The sequence below is a fragment of the Gossypium raimondii genome, chromosome 13 (assembly GCF_025698545.1).
Source record: "Gossypium raimondii isolate GPD5lz chromosome 13, ASM2569854v1, whole genome shotgun sequence".
NCBI lineage: Eukaryota > Viridiplantae > Streptophyta > Magnoliopsida > Malvales > Malvaceae > Gossypium > Gossypium raimondii.
In genome coordinates, this window is record NC_068577.1 from 53,931,994 (window position 1) to 53,953,223 (window position 21,230).

Sequence of the window (21,230 nt, forward strand, 5' to 3'; positions counted from 1 at the left end):
TAATTAAATATCTAAATAACTGAACCAAATTATCCACTTAATTAGTTCAAATTGATAAAAATTTTATGTTAAATTTTAAATATAAAATATTGTAAATAAGCATCAAACGTAATATATGCTTAATAAAAATATAATATTTTTGTACAATTATTTATTTGGCTTCCAACTTTAGAGAAAAATTATTTTAACTTTTATTTAAATTTTAGCTCTTTTTAATTATTAAACTTGGCATTTTTATCAAATTACCTAAAATAAATGAAAAAGTTAACGTTTTTAACTTTACTAATATTGCATACACGTGAATTGTTACGTGAATGACGTGTCGATTTAATTAATTTTTAAAATTTTAAAATTCAAAAATTATAAAACCATTTTAAAATTTAAAATTGTTAAAATTATTAAATAATATAAAAATATATTTTTATATTTTCTAAATTTTAAGAAATTAATTTTTTTATAAAACCATCAATACATTTCCTTTGTCAAATTCGTTGCCCTAACCATAATCAAACCATAATAAAATTCAATCAATTTCATAATTTGTAATTTTTTCTTTTATTTTATAATTAAATAAATCTTTAAAAATCACAAAATCAATTAATTCAATTAATTTGGTTGAAATAATAATAGCTTAAATGATTTTATTCAATTATTGATTGCTTTCTTAATAGTATTTTTGGGGATAATGCTACCACATATATAACAATGGATATTTTGGTGATTATTCAGATTATTTTCAAATAGGAATCTATTAGTAACCTTTCATTTGATGCTCTCTTCCCAACAACCCTTTGATTTTTTGTTGAATGCAGCCACAAATACCAACCTCACCTCAAATCAACAGCAAAATTCCCATTACCACAATCATATTCCTACTTCACATCATTTCTACAGACATCAAAAGTTTGATCATTTTTATTTATCATAATGGGGAACATAAACATAGATGACCTCCAATGCCAGGTTCAATATTTCATTATAGTTGACAGGCTGTCGTAGATTACAACAGTTCAAAGCCAAATGAAACCAGTAAAAGTAGGGTTTTGGTAAAAAAAAAACAACTACAAGAGTTGTCATGGCAGAGTATCTAAATTGCTTGCTGCCATGGCCAAAACCCATATGAAAGCTGGTCACCAAACTTTGAACTGCCAAAAGCAACCAATGACTCCAAAACCCAACCATCACGTGCAGAACATTGAGTTCAAAAACGTGAAAGACTGGGTAAAACCAACAATGAACAAACTACAACACTAATGAAAGCTTAGCCAAAAGGCTAAGCAAAAACACCATAACAAACTGTAAAGATACTCTAAATTCCAGAACTAGGCAACTGTATTCTCGGGGAAATTCGGCCATCGAGAAACCAACACCCATTATCGGGATTCAAAATCTAGTAACAGGTCTTTGATGAAAGGGAACCTGCAAAAAAAAAAAAAGGGAGAATGGCCGTATTCCCTGGAAAAGGGACTGAGTTCGGGAAGATAGAGGACTCGCAACTGATGGACCTAAAAATTAAACAAACTGTTGCTACTCACAAAGGGTATCTATAGGCTTCTTGATTTGATCAAACCTTGTTTTGTTGATAATTTAGTTCAGAAAAGGATATCACACCTCCAGAGCTGCTCAACGAATAGGTCAACTGTGCTGCTGCTGATTGCCTTGCATTGTTGTAGGTTTAACCCCAACAGGGTCTGACCCAGTTTTCGAAGTGAAGGCATGCTTTTGTCAGAGACCTTAGAGCAACCAGACATAGAAAGGATCTGCAGTTTGATCTGATTAGAACGAGCCAGAGCTGCAATTCCAGAATCAGTGATTGCACATTTGGAGACATCAAGATCACTGAGTAACTGACAGTTCTTTGCAATTGCAACCAAACTAGCATCACTGATCTTACAACCTTCAAGATTCAGCATTTCTAGAGTCCACCCATGCAAATCAGCCATGATACAGACAGCTTTGTCACTTAAATTAACACAACCGCTGAGATTAACCTTCACCAAATCTGCCTCACGAGTCTCAAGCAATGGAAGCAACCCAGCGTCTGATATCCCATGAAGCCCGCTCAACTCTACATGCTGCAACTGAGGGCACAACTTCCCTAATGCAGCCAAGCTGGCATCACCAAAACCAGGGCAGTTACGGATGGACAGTGATCGAAGGGATTTGCAAGGCAATACAGAAGGCAATCCCAGGTTTAGGTCCTTTATACCATAGCAGTTCACGAGAGAAATAGCCTTCAACTTTGCACCACAGTTAAGAAGGGAACCGAAAAACCCAAATTGGGTGATCCTGTGGCACTCCTCAAGTTGCAAGCTCTCTAGTGAACTAGCTGTTTTGGCAAAAGACACCAACCCTTTATCAGATAAGAAAGCACATTTATGGAGGCATAACTGTTTCAAATTTGGGCAACCCTTTCCGACAGCTTCAAGTCCCAAGTCCGTTACACCACGGCAGGATGTAACTGCAAAAGATTTCAATTTCTGTAGCCCATGACCATTACCCATTACCCAGAAGCCCTTTTCACTCACATTTGGAAGACTAATGAGAGAAAGATCAGTCACAGCCCTGCCATAGTGTCCTATAACAGCAAGAGAGACATCGGTGATATTCAAGGCCTGGAGCTTTATTTTTGTGAGGGTAAATGAGGCTGAAGACAACATGCTCGCAATTCCTTGATCTCCTATAAGGGGGCAGTCTTTGATCGAAATAGCCTTTAGATTCGGACAGCAGCGAGCAAGAGCTTGGAGGCCTTCATTTTCAATGTTTGCACAACCCTCAATGGTCAGATCCTTCAAATTAGGACAGCCCTTAGCAACAGCAAGCAAAGACTTATCAGTAATTGCAGGGCAGTGGCAAAGGTCAAGCTTCTCTAGCTGGTGACACCCATCAGCAATCTCAAACAGACCTTCATCTCCAACAGAAGACGAATCCCACAATGAAAGAACCCTTAGAGAAGGGCACCCACGGGAAATGGCCCTGAGCCCAACGTTAGTCACTCCACATGTGGAATTGCTTCCTCTAATAGAAAGCTTACCCAATCCTCCACGGCTTGCAGTTCCTACAGCAATAGCAGCAAGTCTAACATCTGTTGCTTTCTTCCCTTCCAAAACCCTAGAGAGGTATCCATCACCCTCAACATCTTGATCTTCAACCTTAGAAACAACTCCACCCTTGTTGTTATCATTGATTTCATCTCTGTGGATGTTGCTTACAAGCGTAAGCCAGCGCTTGGAAACACAAGCGCAGGAACTCCTCTCTTGGCCTCCAGGTAACCGTCTGAAGATTTCAAATAAGCATTCATCAGGGAGAATCTCAATTGATGGGTTCTTCTTCTCAACCCTTTCTCCAGAGCAAACAATGGGGGGACTGATGCGGGACCTCTTGTGATGAGGAAAATATACATCCACATGGTGTCCAAGGGAGAAAAAGAGACTTGACTCCTTGGGGTTTGGGTAAATTGACCCCCCAGGGAAAAAATTATCACTTCCTGAAAACCAATATCAGAAGGGTTTATGAGAACAAAGCAATCTAGCAAAATACCATAAGGAAACCGGATTAAAGAACTTGACAGATATTTCCATTTAAATACAAGTTGTCAAGGATATTGTTAACAGCATGCAGCTCTCAAAAACCACATCTCTACTAATATCATGTCCAACAAATATAAAGAAACAATAAGGATAAGATCCATGACCAAGAAGGAGCTCTGAATCCATGACAAATACATAATTCCATCTCAGATATAGGCCTAAAGAACCATATATTTCAGAACAAACGATTACAAGTCATTCAAAATAGACTGATCTACAACCAGCAAACCTCCATAGCTTTCAAGTTGAAAGATGAGTAAAACCACTAACAGATTCAACTAAAAACTAACCAAGCTCTCCTCTAGAAGATCAAGCTATTCAATATATCAGATTTGTACAGGTCAACCCATGAGCCGAAAACTAATGACACACACAAAAAAGGAAACAAAAAAACAGATAAGTTCTAAGGAAACCTGATCTACTACTAGACTACTTCACTGCCCCACCAAGTCTTCACAAAAACCAACTAAATTTATTTCCCTATATCAACATGAATTCAAGTAACTCACAACCAAGACTTCAAAACCAAATACCATTGAAAAACATGGTAACACCAAAATTGAAATATGTGTGTGTATGTGTGTGTGAAAGCCATTAATCATCTATGATCTTTGATCAGTACACTAAGTTACCGAATGTACTCCCAAAATTTCTAAAATTTGTTCACAACAAAAAGGGTGTGATCCATAAACCAAAGTTACACATAAACGAAAACCAAAGATAACCAAATAGAAAAAAAAGCTGAATTTTAGCAAGAAGAGGTTACCACTAAAAGAAAATAGCTTTGACATGAGTACAACTCAAAAAACCCCGGGAGGTCAAATCTGCACCGTTCCTCGCCCCAAAACCCTCCAAAGAGAGCAAAAAAGAGAGACCCAACAAGGAAGAAAACCGAAACTTCAACGTGTGTAGCTTGAAAACAGGAATGCATGAAAAAGATTGAAGGTAGAAGGACGTGGAAACCCTATCAGATAGGGCAAAAAAAAGGAGAGATAAAGGAAGTAAGAAAAGGAAAAGGAACGAAAGACAGAGAGGGAAGGGGAAAGGGGGTTGGTTTTATTAGGAAGAGGAGAGGGGTTAGGGTATGTGCGACAATGCACATGAGATGAAAGGAACCCAAATGCAATGAACTTGACCCCAATTTTTGGGGGTTTCGTTTCGTTGTTGATTTTCTCTCTCTTCTTTCTCTCTCCTCCTACCATTTCAATACCGCTAACCGCTTTTGCCGTGGTTTTCGATTCCCGCTTTGTTATCCTCCCGAGTGTTTGTTTGGACACTCGATTAAGCTAAGCTTTGACGTTGGAATGAGCTACTCTTAACTTAGCTATATGTCAATAACTCTAATTTTAACTCAAAAACTTAGTAGGGTAAATTAAACCCTAAATAGTTTTAACCTAAAATATTCAAATTTAAAATGATCAAACCTAACCAACTGAAATCTCAAAATCGAATGACTTTGACTGATAATAATACAAATTTAAAATTGACCCAGCGTGATGTTGGTTCGGTCAGGTTTTCTAAATTTGTTGAATCATCCATCATAATTCGCTTCAATTCTCGATTTCTCCATATTAATTTTTTAGACTTATTTTAATAAAATGAGTTTTGTTTGATGCCTTTTAAATATTATTTGACAAAATTTCATAAATATTTCTAAAAAACAATAATCTTTTAAGAATTTTTTAAATTATTTTTACTGTTTCAAATATAAAATATTTATTTTATATCATAAAAATTAAAATTAATTATATATTAAATAAAAATTAATTTGAATAGTCACAAATTTTAAACATGCACTCCATAAATTATTCAAACACCTTAACTTAAATCGATTTTCAATTTAGTCCATTTTTTTCTCAATCCTTATTCAAATTGGCTTGACCCAAACTAACTTCACCCCTGGAATTTTTTTCCTTTTCGAAATATAAAAATAGGTCATAATTTTCAACAATAATTATGGGTTAAGTTAGGAAGAAGAATGGAAATTGTATTGGAATGCATGTTGGGAATAAGATACAAAAATTTATAGTGATTTGGGTATATTTAATGGAGTGGGGGAAGCTTCTTAAATCTTTTGTCTTGCCTAAGTTTTTATTTCTGTTTTGGTGGGGTACAATACAAATCCAATGTTAGCCATCCCCAAGTTAGGTACATTCATCACCCATTTTAATTATCTTCATACACACACTTCATTATTTTAGATTTAAATCCATGTATTTAAAACTTCAAAATGCTCGATTGACATAGATATTGTTGTTAATGTAAGATAACGTGAGTTTGAATGCATTGAAGCGCACTATCTTCTTATTTATGGTTTGGGCAGGAACTATGGGTTGTGTAAAAAAGTACAGATATAATCAGAATCCGTAATGAAATTATTAAAGAAAAACCCAAAACTTGGAAGATTATACATATTTAACTTGAATAAAAAAAAGTTCAAGCCTCAATATGGAAGGAATTGATAAGTTCAAGACCTAACTTACATTATTTAAAATTTAAATAATAATAATTAATTGTTGACTACCACATTGATGTCATGTCGTTAAAATTAACAAATGTTTACTTTTATTTGATAAAATTTTAAATAGAAGGTGAAAATAATTATTTTAAAAGATTGTTATGCAAATTATTTTAATAATTTAGACAGATTGAATTAAGTGGGAACCTCCTTAGATTAGTGGGTTATCTATTAGACTCTTGTTTACGTAGGCATCAAAGTCCAAGGGACTAATCATTCAATGACTAATAAGCCGCCAGTTTAATCATCAAAAAATATACTAATTCGATTCGGGTTTTTGTAGTTTAGTTCGTTTTCAATTAGACGATGTCATTGAATTATATCAAATTATATAAATTTGATTCGGTTTTAGCTTATTATATTGGATATCGAAAAGCCCCAAAACATGTTTAAAAAAAAAAAGTCCTAATATTTTTTGAACATTTAATCCCAAATATAAACCCATTCAAAACCGAAACAGAATTCATTGCTTCTAAATTCTAAATATAACTTTTATTACACTTAATTCTACAATGAAATGAAAAATAAATCCTAAATCTAATTTCAACCTCAGTCTCTCACTAATTCATTGCTTATTTATTATTGTTGTTAAAACTTATGATAATTGAAGTGTTCATCTCTTTTTTTCTTATATGTACTATGTACTATGTTCTTTTCTATTATTATTTGTTAAAACTTATAAAATTTTGGTTATCATTATTAACATTTTCCAGTTGGGTGTCTTTTTTGTTGTCGTTACACATTATTAAATACAAATAATTTAACATTTGATTATGATGAGTGAAGATTGAGAGTTATTAAATTAAGAATTAATTAAATTTTTAATAAATATTTATAATTATAGATTTTACAAATTATTTTTTAGATGAATATACTTTTGAGATTTTATGAATAATTGAAAAAAAAGAGTCAAACTGTGTCTAAGAAACACAAAACAAAGATAATTTTATCTAATTAAAGTTGAAAAGTCCAACTTCAAAGACAATTTTGTCTAAATAAAGTCCAAAAGCTTAAAGCCCAAAAATAATATGGCAACCAAAAACTCGAACCAAACTAGTTTAGTGCGGTTTGATAATAACTGGTTTCTTATGCCCACCGATTCAGAAAATGAGAAAAACAAAAAAAATCAAACGAATCTCACCCCTAAAAGAAGGCCCTATATATAATTGTATAGTTAAATTCTATCAATGTGCTATAATTTGATCAATTTTAGTTCTTATACTTTTCAAATTAGTCAATATTAGTCTTGACTCAAACAACAAAAGTTAAATCTGTTTGATTAAATTCAATTACTAGTCTTGTACTATGTGTACAGTTGTAGAATTAGTCCTTATTCTCCAGTTGAATCATTCTAAGTCACTATACTTTTCGAATTTTAAAATTTCAATTTTAACGAAATGACGATTGTTAATCCATTAATTGAATGTTTAGTGAGTAATATATGAAAATAACTAGCCGACATAGCATTACATATATGATAATACGTTTGCCATATCAGATTTTAGAAATAGCAAACCTTAAGTTAATGAATTTAATAATTATCGTTGCAAGAGGACTAAAAACTTAAAATTTAAAAAATAAAGAGATTAAAATTAATTTAATTAAAATATAAGGATTAAGTGGACAATTTTCTCAAAGTACAGGTTGTTGCCGCCAGAGAAAAAAAGCAAACCTCACCATTTGTTTCAAAAGAAATTTTTATCATTAAAGCATGGTGTGGTGTAGGTCCCTACGCCCCCCGGTTTTCAGTGTTAAGCCAAAGCCAAAGCCAAAGCCATATTTATAGTCAAATTCCCTGAATGCTTCCAAATAGTGACTCATTAATCATGTCATCATGTTGAATCACATTTGTTTTTATTTTCAACCATAGTTATTATCACTACTAATACTAATCAGTTACAACAACAATAATAATAAAGCATATATTTTAATGATATTATCTGAAACATTTAACATATGCATGACATGGTTCCATCATTCATTAGTCAAATTGCTTTAGTTGGATAATCACTATCTGTCTCATTGTCTGGTTATCAAGAAATATCAGAAAAGAGAAACTATTTCACTGTCATGTTTGGCCAAATTTTTATGGCATGGCCCCCTTCTAATCGGATCAGTCTTTTGCAACTTAAGAATGGACTATTTTTGTTTCCCCGTATGTATATGCATCCACAAATGACTGTATTTTTAATCACAGAGAGAAGGGTCCAATAAACTGATAGAGAAATACTAGAATATTGGATCCCCTTTTTTTCTTTTGGATCATTGATATTAAATTTTCATCTCAATCCAAAAGGATTTGTAAACTATAGTACAAATAATATACAGTGGAAGAATCCAACGGATCAGGACGATCTCGTTAAATTCCTGGAAAAATGTTTCCCTATGTTTTTTACATCATTCTGCTCAGTCATATAAGCCCTCTTGTTCCCAAACATCGTCTAGAAAATCCACCAATTCCTGTCAGTGAAACCGAACAAGACCTGAGGAACCATACAAGGCGGAAATGATGTTTTTAATAGGAAACGGTTTGGTCGGCAGTGAAAAACTTACAGAAAGTGGAAGTGGCTTCGGGAACGGCTTAGTGCTCCCATGCAAACTATCATCGACAGCATTCCAATTGCAACTGTAACTGTGACAAATATGAAATGCAAAACAAGATCGTGTAAAAAGTTTGTCAATCAGGGTATTCTAGAGGATTTTTGCATTCTCTTTATCCCAATTAATCTTCCCTACTTTAAAATTATGAAAAACAATGAAAATTTCTAACCTTAACATGGATTCTCGAGGTTGTGTCCGCTTCTCAGACTTTTTATTTCCAACCCATTGTTGCCTTGTTTGGTTCCAAAGAAGAAGGCCTGCAAATTCAAAAATGCCATTGAGAAATTTTACTTTGATATGATTACCAAAAAAAGAGGTTGATTGTCTAAGACATATGAACTTGCCATGATTTACAAATTCAGAAGGACGGCTAGTGCTGCCAGAAAGGTCAAGGGAATGACTTAATATACTGATTGATGAAATGCTTCTTTGGGGCTTGAGTGGACTATTTTCGATTTCACATGCACTGCTACTCCAGAAATCTTCAGAAAAGCTAGATCTCTTCAATTTCCAGTGTTGAGTAGTTAGACCCTTAGATGGCCGAAAGCATCCAAGACAACCACTGCTCTGTTAAAAACCAGGATTAATCGCATGTATGATTGGAATCAACTATAACAACTCAATGCTGGATCTTGTACAAGGAAAACAAAGCCATTAACTTGGCAACCATACGTCTGAAATAAGCATATGAAACTGAGGTTCGAAATAATCAAAGAAAATGAAGCTTCAAAATGTGTGACATTGAACACATAATCAATTACAGAAAAGTTGCTATGTTTTGGCACTAAAAGCAACCGCAAGCCACAACTACCAGCATGTCAAGGATTAAATTTGTTTTGGCACTAAAAGTAAACCACAAGCCACAAGAACCAGCATGTCAAGGATTGAATTTGTTTGGGCACTAAAAGCAACCGCAAGCCACAAGTACCAGTCCAACCCCTTAACCTACAGCTTAATTGCAGAAACCTTATGAGCCCTCAAACCGATATATATTGCCGAATCTACACGACATGTTGTACATATCTAACCACTATATTTTGCACATCCATATCCAATCATAGTAGATAAAAGAAACTGCCTCAATATTGTAAATAGGCAGCACCGAAAAGTGCTTTGTACTTAGCCTTGAATGTTCCCACCAAGGGGAAGGTAAAGAGTATGTAAATAAGCTCTGAAAATACAACAAATGAACAACAAGGTTTCTTCCCAAAGCATCTCTCAGTCAGAGCCAATTAATAAGACCTATTATCTATATCTCGAAACAAAAACGCTTGTGTCATGCAATCAGTAACCCAGAACTTCAAGCAAAGAATGATCCAAAATCGAAAACTCCCACATACATCTCATCTTATAGCTTTGATCACACAAGTAAGCACAAAAATAATAATAATAATAATAAACCCAAAATCCCATACTAACAAAAGCAAACTTAAAAAGCTACACAAACAAAACATTAAAACTCCCGTCTTATAATCCAAGAAGGCTAAGAGTAAGAGGACTGATGTGATAAATATCCAACTCAAATAAACAATATAAGAAGAGATGAAGAAAAAAAAAAACTGACCCCATGGAGGCAAAAAGAGCAGAGATCCAACGTGGAAGGTAACCAGAAGATAGCATCTAAAATCCCCAAAGCAAAACCCTAATTCCAGAAAGGAGAAGACTAAAATTCCTGAGAGAACAATAATTAAAAATAAAAAAGTTAATAACTTCCCTTCCAATTCCTTACTTCCCAACTGTTTCCCCTTCGATTCTTGGTAAGAAGAAACAAAGGAGAGAAAAGGGGTTTTCCAGGAATGAAAGAAAATGAAAATGAATACCTTGAAAACGGCATAATTAGAAATGGATATGGATATTCAGATTGATTTTGGCCTTCCTTCGGTCACTGATTCGACCAAAGGGCCTTTCTCTCTCTGTTTTCTATTTTTTTTTTTTTCTAAATTAATCTGTCTTCAAGTTTTTACTGAATTATAAATTGTTTGGGGGAAAGGAAAATAAAGGAAAAGGAAAAGCTGGGTGGACTACGTCACTTCGGAAATGTGGGGTTAAGAGAACAATTAGGATTTAGACCATAGTAAATGTTGGTCCAATTAAATTCATTTTTTATTAATTTGTACGATAAAAGATTTTATTAAATCGATTGAGTCTTAATTCGATTGGTTTAAATATTGCTTTCAATAGAGTAAAGTATGAATTCGAGTGCATTGAACTACATTATCTCTTATTTATGGATTAGAAATGGGTTATGAGTAATTTTAAGTATTGTATCAAAAGAGTGGATATAATCGAACTTATAATGACATTGTTAAAAAATAGTTTATTAAAAAACAAGGCTTAATTTACGATTTAATCTTTGAAATTTACATGTTTTATCATTTTGGTACTTAATTTTTAAGCTCAATCGATACCTAAAATATCATTACGTTACATTATAGTTTTTAGTCCATTTTCCTAATAGATGTTAAAAAATTGATAACCAATCAAATCGTACACCTGTATTTTATAAAATATATATATTATTACATATATATATAAACTTTAAACTTTTATAAAATAAGTAATCCCAAAAAATGTAAAAAGTTATAATTAAATTTTTGTAACTGGCGAGCTCCACTCTTGTAATTGGGTCACTGTGATTACGGGTTGGGTGTCTAATTGTCCAAGCGTTAATGATAGTATCTTGTACCTGAACTGGTGGCTCACTTTTTCTAAGTAATGGGGAAGAGGACCGAAACATGTCAATTAAAGACTCTAGTAAGAAAAAGATGGGTTGTCAAGAACGTAGAAGAGGTAGGATGGGCGGTTGGTCAGATCTCGTCTGGATCTTACATGGACGGTAGTTGGAGTCGGCGACTCCTCTAGGTTCCCCCATCTAGGATCCCTAGGGAAGAGGATCAAGTTGGCCCTCGCGAACAGCTTGATGCACTATCCTCCTTCAACCCTTTGAGCGAAATGCGGCTAAAGGAAGGAAAATCCATAGACCAACCCCATCATCTCCACCCCATAGGAACTACGAGATCACTCCAAAGACGCCTTTGGCGTCCAGGGGTCGCAGACTGACCATAGAACCCTGTTTAATAAGTGGAATGCATTAGATGTCCGCTTTCAAGTTAGGCAGTAAAGGTCGGAGAAGGGCAATCACTCATTCTTAAAACCAACATTCTTAATACCAAAGAGTCAGAGGGAGGAAAGCTCTCCGCTGTTCCTGGTTCCCCTGTAACAGGATCCTCCGGAACCAGGAAAATCCTTAGTTATAATGGGATCTCCATTCACTTTTGTTGCTTCCCTCCCCAATCAGTGTAAACCCACGACAGTTATTGGTTACCCACGACAGTTATTGGTTGGGCTGATAAAGAGAATGGAAAAGACTTAAACATCAAAGGGAAAATGTGTGTCAATAATGAGATGAGATTAAGGATTTGACTAAGAATTTTCTCTGTTTTGATTGGTCAATGTTGGTTCAGTAATTTCTAATTGGCTAAATTGTTGGGTTCTAGTCTTGGAGCAGTTAATCTTTATATTTTTCCAATCACTTACACTATTAGTATTTCTACGGTCCCTTTCCCTAATTTTTTTCAATTGTCTTTCCTTTGATGGCTAAAATTTGTCTTCAATTTGGATATGGGGTTTTGGCATTTTCATTTCTCTTGTTATCTAAGTGGGAGAAGAGCACTATGAAAAAAGCCATGGTTTCATTAGGTCTTCCTTTGGTTTTCATTAGAGTTATTAAGAAAATGAATTTAGGAAAATTAATAGTTGATAATATAATATTTATTTTCAATAAAAATGAATTTAAGTTAAAATTATATTATGAAATGAAAAAACAAAGATAGGCTAATTTGATTGGCCACTAATTTTTTTTAAATCTGTTAAAAAAATGGGTTAAAAACTATAATAGAATAATACTTTAGGTACCAAATTGTGTCAAAAGAAATTTAGGTACCAAAGTGGAAAAATTAGTAAACTTTAAGGGCTAAATGTGAATTAAGCCAAAAAAACAAAGGCATAATGACTTTTTTGGCCTCTAACTTTAAAAAGATACATTTTAGCATTCCATTTAAATTTTCGCATTTTTTAACTCTTAAACTTGAATTACTTGTCAAATCACCCTAAAATGGATGAAAAAATGTCAGTTAACTTTGTTAACATGGTATATATGTGGAATTGACTGAAAAAGTTTTATAAACAGAAAACGGGCGAGCTAAGAAAGACAAATAAGAGATTGTTGTTTGCTTGTTGTTGTGAAAAATGAGAAGAATGACCTATTATTTATATTATTTTTTGAATGGATTAAATGGTAAAATGGTAGTGTTGGTTTTCAAAAATAGTAGAGTATTTTCCTCAACTAAAAATATTCTGCAATAGTTAGAAGATTTCTAATAAAGGGAACAAAAAATTTATTCCAAAAAACACACGCGTGGTACATGTCATATACATAAACACGAATTGGGTCAAGCAACAACAACGACAAGCATATGTTAAGCCTTTAGCCCTTAATTACTAAATGAAGATAAAATGCAAGATTATATTTAAACCCTCTTAGAAGTCTTTCCTCAACCAATGTGGGATTACCCACTTTGCATTACCAACAAAGACGGCGCATTGGGTTATTTTGCCAAAGAGAAAAGACAAAAAAAGGCCAACAACCGTGGTCGTTGAGCTAAGTTGCTCATGGACATGTCAAGATGACAAGGGAAGGGTAAAAGTTAGGAGGGATCAAAAAAGATATGAGCTCGAAGATGTGGTAAAATTAGGGGAGAGCAATTTTCAATTTTAGTAAAAAGAATTGACTCATTTGTGTTTCTTCAGTTTTGGTTTAGTTTGGTGGGGCAGGTTGGTTGGTTTAGACCTTAGTTTAATCGAATAATTCAGTCTATTATAGATCTTTGAATCTTGAAATCGAAACAATTTATTTTATATTATTTTAAAAAATATTTTTTTTATAATATATAATAAATATATAACTGTATCAACCTGAATCAAAGTGAATTTGGTTTGAACGATTATTTCAATCAAAATCGATCCCAAAAAGTTTATTTCAATTAAAATAAAAGGGTAAATTACACCAACAATCACTTAATTTGGAGTAGTTGACAACTCAGTCACCTTGATTTCACTTCAGTCACTTAATTTTAGAAAAATAACAAAACAGTCACTAACGTTATCAAAAAGTGACAAATCAGTCACTTATTAACCTTTTTCGTTACTATCTTAATAGAACCGCTGATGTGGCCAGTTAACTTGCCATGTTGGACAAGTAGTCAAAGGTCAAAAAGAAAAGAGAAGGTAATCGGTTAAGGGTAAAAAGAAAAATAAGAGAAATAGAGAAGAAGAAGAAGAAGAAGAAGAAGAAGAAGAAGAAGAAGAAGAAGAAGAAGAAGAAGAAGAAGAAGAAGAAGAAGATGGAAGGAGCTTATCTCCATTGCAAAAAACAGACCATTGAACCTGGAGTTGTTTTTGTAAGAGAAAGCCATGTTGGACAACATCCAAGTACCATTGAATAACTTAGAGCTTATCTCCACTAGTTTGTGAAAGAGCAGATAAATACATGCAAACAAAACATACATGTGGTTAAAAAACAACTGTAAGAAAAACAAGAAAAAAAAACTTGATTTGCAGGTTGAATAAGTCCCTTATTGCTCGTTTTCTTCTAATGATCTTTTGTGGAGATGGACTTAACCAAACTTTTATTCCTGGCTTCTTTACTGGCAATAACTAGCATAGACTCCTCAGATGTTGCAGCTTGGATAGAGGATACAAAGGTAGATGGCAGGCTTTCATCCAATTTAGTTACTGGAACCACCTTGGAATGTTTAGCTACAATTGATAACGACTTGGATGTTAAAGACTTAGTTCCGGGTTTTGGCTGCTATACAATACTCTCCCGGCAAGCATCCAAGTCCCTTTGAGCTTGAGATAAGCTAATATCGCTAGCTGGAATTGAAAGTTTGAAGGACCTTACATTTTCAATAGTAGGTAAGCTACTTGACAACAAGGAATCTGCAACCTTTTCTCCAAGAGAAATAATGGCTAGCTTAACCTTAACTTGTACCGAACCGCTGTTCTTTAAAGCCCAAAAAGCTGATGTTTTTTTATATTTTTAATTGATATAGATAATGATTGAAAATAAAATTGACATAATAAGTGAGAAAAGGTTTGGGGTGAGAAATGATAATAAAGCAACACAATGAATTTGAGTTCAAGAGGAGTCAAATGGAATGCGGAGTTGAACTAACACAGACCAAAGACTGAGTCTTCAAAAATTAGATGAGAGAAAGTTGATTTTAGAATGGAGGATAAACGTGGGGGGATAGGGATGACAATTCGTTATCTTTGGAGTTTGGAAAACTCACTTGCAGTGATGCAATATGGGATTGATTTGAAAACTAGAGGCATCTCCATTTTTTCTCTTCTTCTTCTACTGCATAAACCTTAAATTGGTGCTAAAGAGATTGTTAAAAATGGTGCTCACAGGTTGGTTGGACGGTTAATGCCACCAAGTAATCCGTCATCTGCCATGTCACTTTGCCGTTACGTCTGTAACAGAAAACGGTTAAAATGACTATTTTATTATTTTTATAAAGTTGAGTGACTGAAATGAAATTAAGGTGACTGATTTGTCAACTACCTTAAAGTTGAGTGACTATTAGTAAAATTTACTCTAAAATAAATTGTTCCCCCGGTGAAATAAACTTTTGGGCCAAAATTGGGTTACGCATAGTGGCTGAAAATGGTAAAATTATTAGATAAGCTATGGCATTTTCGGGAACAAAAACTTTTCGCTGTTTATAAAAGAGATCAGTCGTCGAGCTCGCAGCCTCTATATCTCCCTCTCTTCGAAGCTCTTTGTTTAAAAATTTTCAAATTTATTTTTGCATATTAAGATCTAACCTTTTCATTTGCAGACGCACTCTCAGATCCCAGCTCTAGAACTTCAATTCTCTCCCTAAAGTAAACCTCCCAAATCTCTCTGTTTTTTTTTGAAAACCCTAAAACCCTAATTGTTTCGAGTTGCTATCCTATTTAAAACCCTAATATTTTCTGCTTGATGTAGAGTTTGTAGACAAATGGGAGAAACAAGAGACAACGATGTCTACGAGGAAGATCTCCTCGATTACGATGAAGAAGAAGAGAAAGCCCCTGACTCTGTCACTGCTAAAGTCAATGGCGAGGCCGGCAAGAAGTGAGCTTGACTTTTTTTATATTTTTATCTATTCAATTTAGTTTTTTTTTTTAAAAAATTAAGATATTTCTTAGTTTATGAAATAGTATTGATTGTCCTCTGGTAGGAGAAAAGGGGGGGGGGGGACACTGGATAAATAGGAATAATTTTGCCAGAAATGATTTAAATTTTCTTTTGTATATGGTGCTAAATAATTCTTTGCGAATAATTTTGATACAATTTTGTCTTTCTGAAAGCAAGTCTAATTTTGTCTTTTTATTTGTCTTTGCAGGGGCTATGTTGGGATTCACAGTTCTGGATTCAGAGACTTCCTTTTGAAACCAGAGCTTCTTCGGGCCATTGTCGATTCTGGATTCGAGCACCCTTCCGAAGGCAAATTTCTTACTCTTTTCATTTCTCTCTCTCACACACATATTACATAAATATATACAGTTCTATCCCTGAAAGCCACAAATTTAAGTTAAATTTCATATATGGCTTGTTCATTAGAGTTTATGAAGTTATGTTATGATTCTCCATGCTTGGGACTTGTATGCAAAAATGTTCAATTTTTGCGCATGCTCTTCCTTTTTGTATGTTTAATGGGGGGGGGGGGGCTTTTCTTTTGTTCAGTCTAAAATTTTTGTTTGATGCATTGTTTGTACAGGTAAAATACCACTATCATAAAGTTTCAATTAAAAGGACCACTGGGATTATATTTACTTACCTCGGATTCCTTAGAATACAATTTGATTTGGTTCTTCGGCAGTGCAACATGAATGTATTCCCCAAGCTATACTGGGTATGGATGTTATTTGCCAAGCTAAATCAGGAATGGGGAAGACTGCAGTTTTTGTTCTATCTTCATTACAGCAAATTGAACCAAGTCCTGGGCAAGTTATTGCCCTCGTTTTATGCCATACAAGGGAGTTAGCTTACCAGGTAAGAACTTGTTCTACATTTTTATGGAAGCTTTCTGGCCATAAAATTATCCTTTTTTATTCTTGAAGCTATATCATAAATGATATATTTCATCTCATTTTAGTCATCTCTTTAACCTCTAGATTTGTCATGAGTTCGAGAGGTTCAGTACTTATCTGCCTGATATCAAGGTTGCTGTCTTCTATGGTGGTGTCAACATCAAAGTTCACAAAGATTTGCTGAAAAATGAATGCCCTCACATTGTTGTTGGGACCCCTGGAAGAATTTTGGCTCTGACCAGAGACAAGGACCTTTCTTTGAAGAATGTGAGGCATTTCATTCTCGATGAATGTGACAAGATGCTGGAATCACTTGGTATGGCTTCCCTCACTTGAAGCTGGATAAGTGTATATAAGTTTTTAAGTTTTTGTTATTGCCTCTGGTATTTATTCTGCTTACCTTCTGCAGACATGAGGAGAGACGTGCAGGAGATTTTCAAGATGACCCCTCATGATAAGCAAGTTATGATGTTTTCAGCCACACTCAGCAAAGAAATACGCCCTGTTTGCAAGAAATTCATGCAAGATGTAATGTCCCATGGCCAATACTACTTGAATTTAGAAGTATCTTTTTAATTTATACGCAGCTTTCTCAGAGAGTTCTTAAAATTTTACATCTGGCGGCTCCATCACTGCATACTTGCCATTGGTTTTGCTCAGATGCAGTGGCTTCAGCTAGTCATTTATGGGTTTTGCAGATTGAAGTCCTAGGCTTTCAGTCTTTAGGTTTTCATAGTGGTGTAGTGTATTTGTGTGAGCTGGTTGTTGCCTTGGCTTAAATTTTTAGTTGTTTTCTATTTATGCTATAGGTTTGGGCCTTTAGAGTAAGACTTGGGTAGTAAAGGAGGATTGCGAATTTCCTTGCTTGGGGGGCAGTGTAATAATGTAATAGAATCTTTGTTTTTGAGGGAGAATAGCACTTGTTGTGACTAAGTAACAATCTGCGAGGAGGCAAGGCAAATGGACTGGAATCTCAATTCAAGCGATCTGCATCCAAGATTCATTTCGCACTAGATTCCATTTGCTTGAAGAAGCTACCTAATATGATTTACTGTGACGTTTCTTCCTTTCAGCCTATGGAAATTTACGTTGACGACGAGGCCAAGTTGACCCTTCATGGTCTTGTGCAGGTATGTTCCACTAAGCTGGCTTATTTACACCCCCTCATTTGTTTGTTTTAATCTAATTACCAAAATGATTTCTATCACAGCACTACATCAAATTGAGTGAACTGGAGAAAAACCGCAAGTTGAATGACCTCCTTGATGCGTTGGACTTCAATCAAGTTGTTATCTTTGTCAAAAGTGTGAGCCGAGCAGCTGAGTTGAACAAGTTACTTGTGGAGTGCAATTTTCCTTCCATATGCATCCACTCTGGCATGTCTCAGGAAGAAAGGTTTGTACATATCATGCATCAATCTTGCTACCTTGACTTGTGTACTTTATATTCTTGTAAAACAGGTGACTTAAGGGCCTTTTCTTGTATAACGAACCCTGTTTAAGGTTTTCAGGGCAGTCTTTTATGCATCAAGTTTTCTTAATGTATTGGTGGTTCAGCTGTTGAATTTGTGTATTCTGCTATGGTGGATGCTGTAGATCAGAACTGTGGAATATTTTATTTACATTATTTCCTGTTTTCTTAATGTTCCTTGAATAAATATGATGTTTGGTTTGGCTTTTCCAATCATATTTGGTTGATAAAGAAGTATATAACCTTACCCTTGGTTGTAATTCTAATTGATGATATATAGGTTAACTCGCTACAAGGGTTTCAAGGAGGGGCATAAAAGAATTCTTGTGGCAACCGATTTGGTTGGAAGGGGAATCGACATTGAACGAGTTAACATCGTCATCAACTATGACATGCCTGATTCTGCTGATACATACCTGCACAGGGTAGGGTTTGTTTCAATTGCATTCCAGTCTTCTTTTTTCTGCACGTGCTGACTGATGTTTCTTTGTTCATTGGTGGTAGGTTGGTAGAGCTGGTCGGTTTGGCACCAAGGGTCTTGCAATTACATTTGTTTCATCCGCTTCAGATTCTGATGTGCTCAATCAGGTTTGGGTCTGAACTTCCAAACATTGTTTTGTCCCATTATTTGTCATCCTCTGACCAATTTTACTCAAATCTGCTGCAGGTCCAAGAGAGGTTTGAGGTTGATATAAAGGAGCTTCCTGAGCAGATTGATACATCTACGTACAGTATGTTCCTTTTTATGCCTTCCACCTGCTTTTGATATAAGTAGTAAAACATTTATTTCTTGTAAATGATTTAAATGCATGATTAGAATGCTTGAAATCACCTTTTGTTGACAATTGTGTGTTTTGTTGTACTCATTGCCACCAGCCTTAATAAAAAATTTCTAATGCTGAACAATTTGTTTATGTAGTGCCATCATAAATGAAGGTTCATTGAACAATACCAGTCTCGGGCCCCAAATCATGAATCGGTTAGTGTGGTTGCGGATGTGTATCTGTTTGTAAACTAATGTGTAACGCTTTTTAAATCAGTTGCTTGGGAGGGAGCGGCAGATGCAGTATCACGTGGTTTTGAACTGCTGCTTAAAAGAGTATTGTAGGTTTATAAAAACTCAATTGAGGATTTAGCTATATCAATAGGTAAAACTTCCCTTTTAAGGACATTTGTTTTTTCACAATTCTTTAGAGTTGCATGTTATATTATCTTTTATGTTGAATTTGGAGCATGACCTCTTAAATCTGATTTTTGGTCAAATATTTGAGCCATGATTTTTACTCATTTAAGGTTTATATTTCATTGTGTGTTGTGGTTGCTTCTTCACGCATTTCCTTATCATGTTGTATGTAGCGGTCTGTGGTGTAACTTACCCAGGGGTTCATTGAAGTTGTGCTAATGATGAAGGCCATCATTTGCATGGACAGCGACTGATTTGTGTATTAATTATTTTCCCGGTAAAATAAAAAGATGGTTAAAATAATTGTTTGTCAATTATGATTCATATTATTTTTATATTAAATTTATTTAAATGATTAAGCTTGGATTGTTTATTAGATTTATCAATTGAGTGATTTTAGGTCGGAATAATTTGGATTGGGTTTTAAGGTAACATTGATTTTCTGGAAGGTTTTGTTGGACCAGAGAGTGAGAGATTCAACCATTAACTATAGAGTTGAGCTCCACACTACAAGCCATTTCTGTAGACATTGTGTAAATGAATACAAGCATCCTATGAAGGCAATGCCACCCATATGATCTGTGAAGATGCTTTATCTTGAAACCTCTCAGTTTCTTAGCGGCGTTAATTGCATGAACCAAAGGCAATTGATCGCATGTGATCGGCTAAGACGTGCTCTTAGCCTTTGTTAATTACGTCTTACAGTCTACATTGGGTATGCACCAACTTGATGTCTGTAGATTTTGGATCTTTTAAGCCACCGATTCTTTTGGGCTTGAAGCATATGTTTGGTGGTATAACAAAGGTGAAGAAAGTATCTACCCGTCTTTAAATCTTTGATTGTTTAATCTTTGAACATGGCACTTTAATTTTTTTAAAAATTACAGCTTTTATCATTCTGTCAGTTCTATTTTATTCTTACGTAAACTTTTAATATGTATATTTTTACATAACTTTTTACGTACATCCGTAATAATCTAATTAAATATTGAGCCAGATAGATGGGTAGTTTTATATGTTTTTATAAATGGGTGAACTACATCGTTAGTCACACTAAAATCAAGTAATGGTCACCCAACTGTTATCTTATTAACATGTTGTTGATTGGACTTGTCATGTCAGTATTTTTACCTAATATACACGACATTTTGTTGAAAAAAATTACAAAATGAAATTTTTTCTTTTATCTCATTTAAAAAAATACAAATTTTAAGTTAATCTTTTAAATGTCTATAAAAAAATCATTAAATAACATAAAAAAATGTCAGATCTAGCCTTTGATATGCTTCCGTTGTCTTCCCCCATTATTTCCTCCATTTCCTTCTTTGATCGATCTTGACACTGAGGTAAATTTCTTAAATATCCCTGTGTTTGATTTTTGTTTTTCAGTTTAATCCTTTGTTCGTGCAAATTCTTTTTTGTGTGAGAATGGAGTTGATAGGTTCGTTTTTCCATGATAGAAGCACTACATTGGGTACTTCAATGGGTGTGAGTTTTCCGATCATTACTTTTTAAGCTCTAATGTGACACAATCACCACGAGACGCAACCCACAACCCAATAAGAGAAGAGCATTGATGTCGATGTTCGGGTCAAAATGTTTAAGTAGGTGGTAGAGGAAGTGGTGGACGATGACCTGGAAGCCGATGGTTCATTGGTTATGAATTTGGATAAAAAGATAAAATTTTGTGATTTTTAAAGGGATTAAAAGAACAAATTTTCATTTT

General features: G+C 34.4%; 3 protein-coding genes across 7 annotated transcripts; 1 reads left to right on the forward strand and 2 right to left on the reverse strand.

Moving 5' to 3' along the window:
• Nucleotides 1–885: 885 nt before the first annotated feature.
• LOC105782844 (EIN3-binding F-box protein 1) lies at nt 886–4,735 on the reverse strand. Its single transcript, XM_012607883.2, has 2 exons — nt 4,357–4,735; nt 886–3,487 (listed from the first exon to the last, which is right to left on the reverse strand). The coding sequence occupies exons 1-2, from the start codon at nt 4,379–4,381 to the stop codon at nt 1,593–1,595; spliced, it is 1,920 nt and encodes a 639-aa protein (XP_012463337.1). The 5' UTR covers nt 4,382–4,735; the 3' UTR covers nt 886–1,592.
• A 3,600-nt stretch (nt 4,736–8,335) lies between these two features.
• Nucleotides 8,336–10,695, reverse strand: LOC105784127 (uncharacterized). Of its 2 annotated transcripts, none has more exons than XM_012609925.2 (6): nt 10,530–10,695; nt 10,274–10,351; nt 9,054–9,271; nt 8,879–8,966; nt 8,662–8,740; nt 8,336–8,568 (listed from the first exon to the last, which is right to left on the reverse strand). In XM_012609925.2, exons 2-6 carry the CDS (start codon nt 10,327–10,329, stop codon nt 8,515–8,517), a joined length of 495 nt encoding a protein of 164 aa, XP_012465379.1. In that variant the 5' UTR covers nt 10,330–10,351; nt 10,530–10,695; the 3' UTR covers nt 8,336–8,514. The 2 variants fall into 2 exon arrangements, with proteins under 2 accessions (XP_012465379.1, XP_012465378.1); XM_012609924.2 differs by having other exon boundaries at nt 10,274–10,381; nt 10,530–10,693.
• A 4,799-nt stretch (nt 10,696–15,494) lies between these two features.
• Nucleotides 15,495–20,400, forward strand: LOC105782415 (DEAD-box ATP-dependent RNA helicase 15). 4 transcript variants are annotated; one of them, XR_008192713.1, is made up of 14 exons: nt 15,495–15,660; nt 15,764–15,892; nt 16,164–16,264; nt 16,641–16,813; nt 16,936–17,167; nt 17,261–17,379; nt 17,925–17,981; nt 18,062–18,246; nt 18,602–18,746; nt 18,826–18,909; nt 18,989–19,052; nt 19,241–19,469; nt 19,678–19,781; nt 19,954–20,400. XR_008192713.1 is itself a non-coding variant. In XM_012607138.2 (12 exons), the coding sequence occupies exons 2-12, from the start codon at nt 15,777–15,779 to the stop codon at nt 19,249–19,251; spliced, it is 1,287 nt and encodes a 428-aa protein (XP_012462592.1). In that variant the 5' UTR covers nt 15,495–15,660; nt 15,764–15,776; the 3' UTR covers nt 19,252–19,608. The 4 variants fall into 4 exon arrangements, 1 of the variants encoding a protein (XP_012462592.1); XR_008192714.1 differs by lacking the exon at nt 19,678–19,781; XR_008192712.1 differs by lacking the exon at nt 19,954–20,400 and having other exon boundaries at nt 19,678–19,818.
• The last annotated feature ends 830 nt before the right edge of the window (nt 20,401–21,230 follow it).

Excerpts from the sequence above, each read along its gene's own strand:
- LOC105782844 (XM_012607883.2), bottom strand. The coding sequence starts at position 4,381 with ATGTCAAAGCTATTTTCTTTTAGTG. Across the intron at positions 3,488-4,356 it reads AAAGCTATTTTCTTTTAGTG|GAAGTGATAATTTTTTCCCT; the intron begins GTAACCTCTTCT and ends ATTGGTTTTCAG.
- LOC105784127 (XM_012609925.2), bottom strand. The coding sequence starts at position 10,329 with ATGCTATCTTCTGGTTACCTTCCACGTTGGATCTCTGCTCTTTTTGCC. Across the intron at positions 8,967-9,053 it reads TTCTGAATTTGTAAATCATG|GCCTTCTTCTTTGGAACCAA; the intron begins GCAAGTTCATAT and ends TTGAATTTGCAG. Across the intron at positions 8,741-8,878 it reads CCTCGAGAATCCATGTTAAG|TTACAGTTGCAATTGGAATG; the intron begins GTTAGAAATTTT and ends TATTTGTCACAG.
- LOC105782415 (XM_012607138.2), top strand. The coding sequence starts at position 15,777 with ATGGGAGAAACAAGAGACAACGATGTCTACGAGGAAGATCTCCTCGAT. Across the intron at positions 17,982-18,061 it reads CCCTTCATGGTCTTGTGCAG|CACTACATCAAATTGAGTGA; the intron begins GTATGTTCCACT and ends TTTCTATCACAG. Across the intron at positions 18,747-18,825 it reads CTGATACATACCTGCACAGG|GTTGGTAGAGCTGGTCGGTT; the intron begins GTAGGGTTTGTT and ends CATTGGTGGTAG.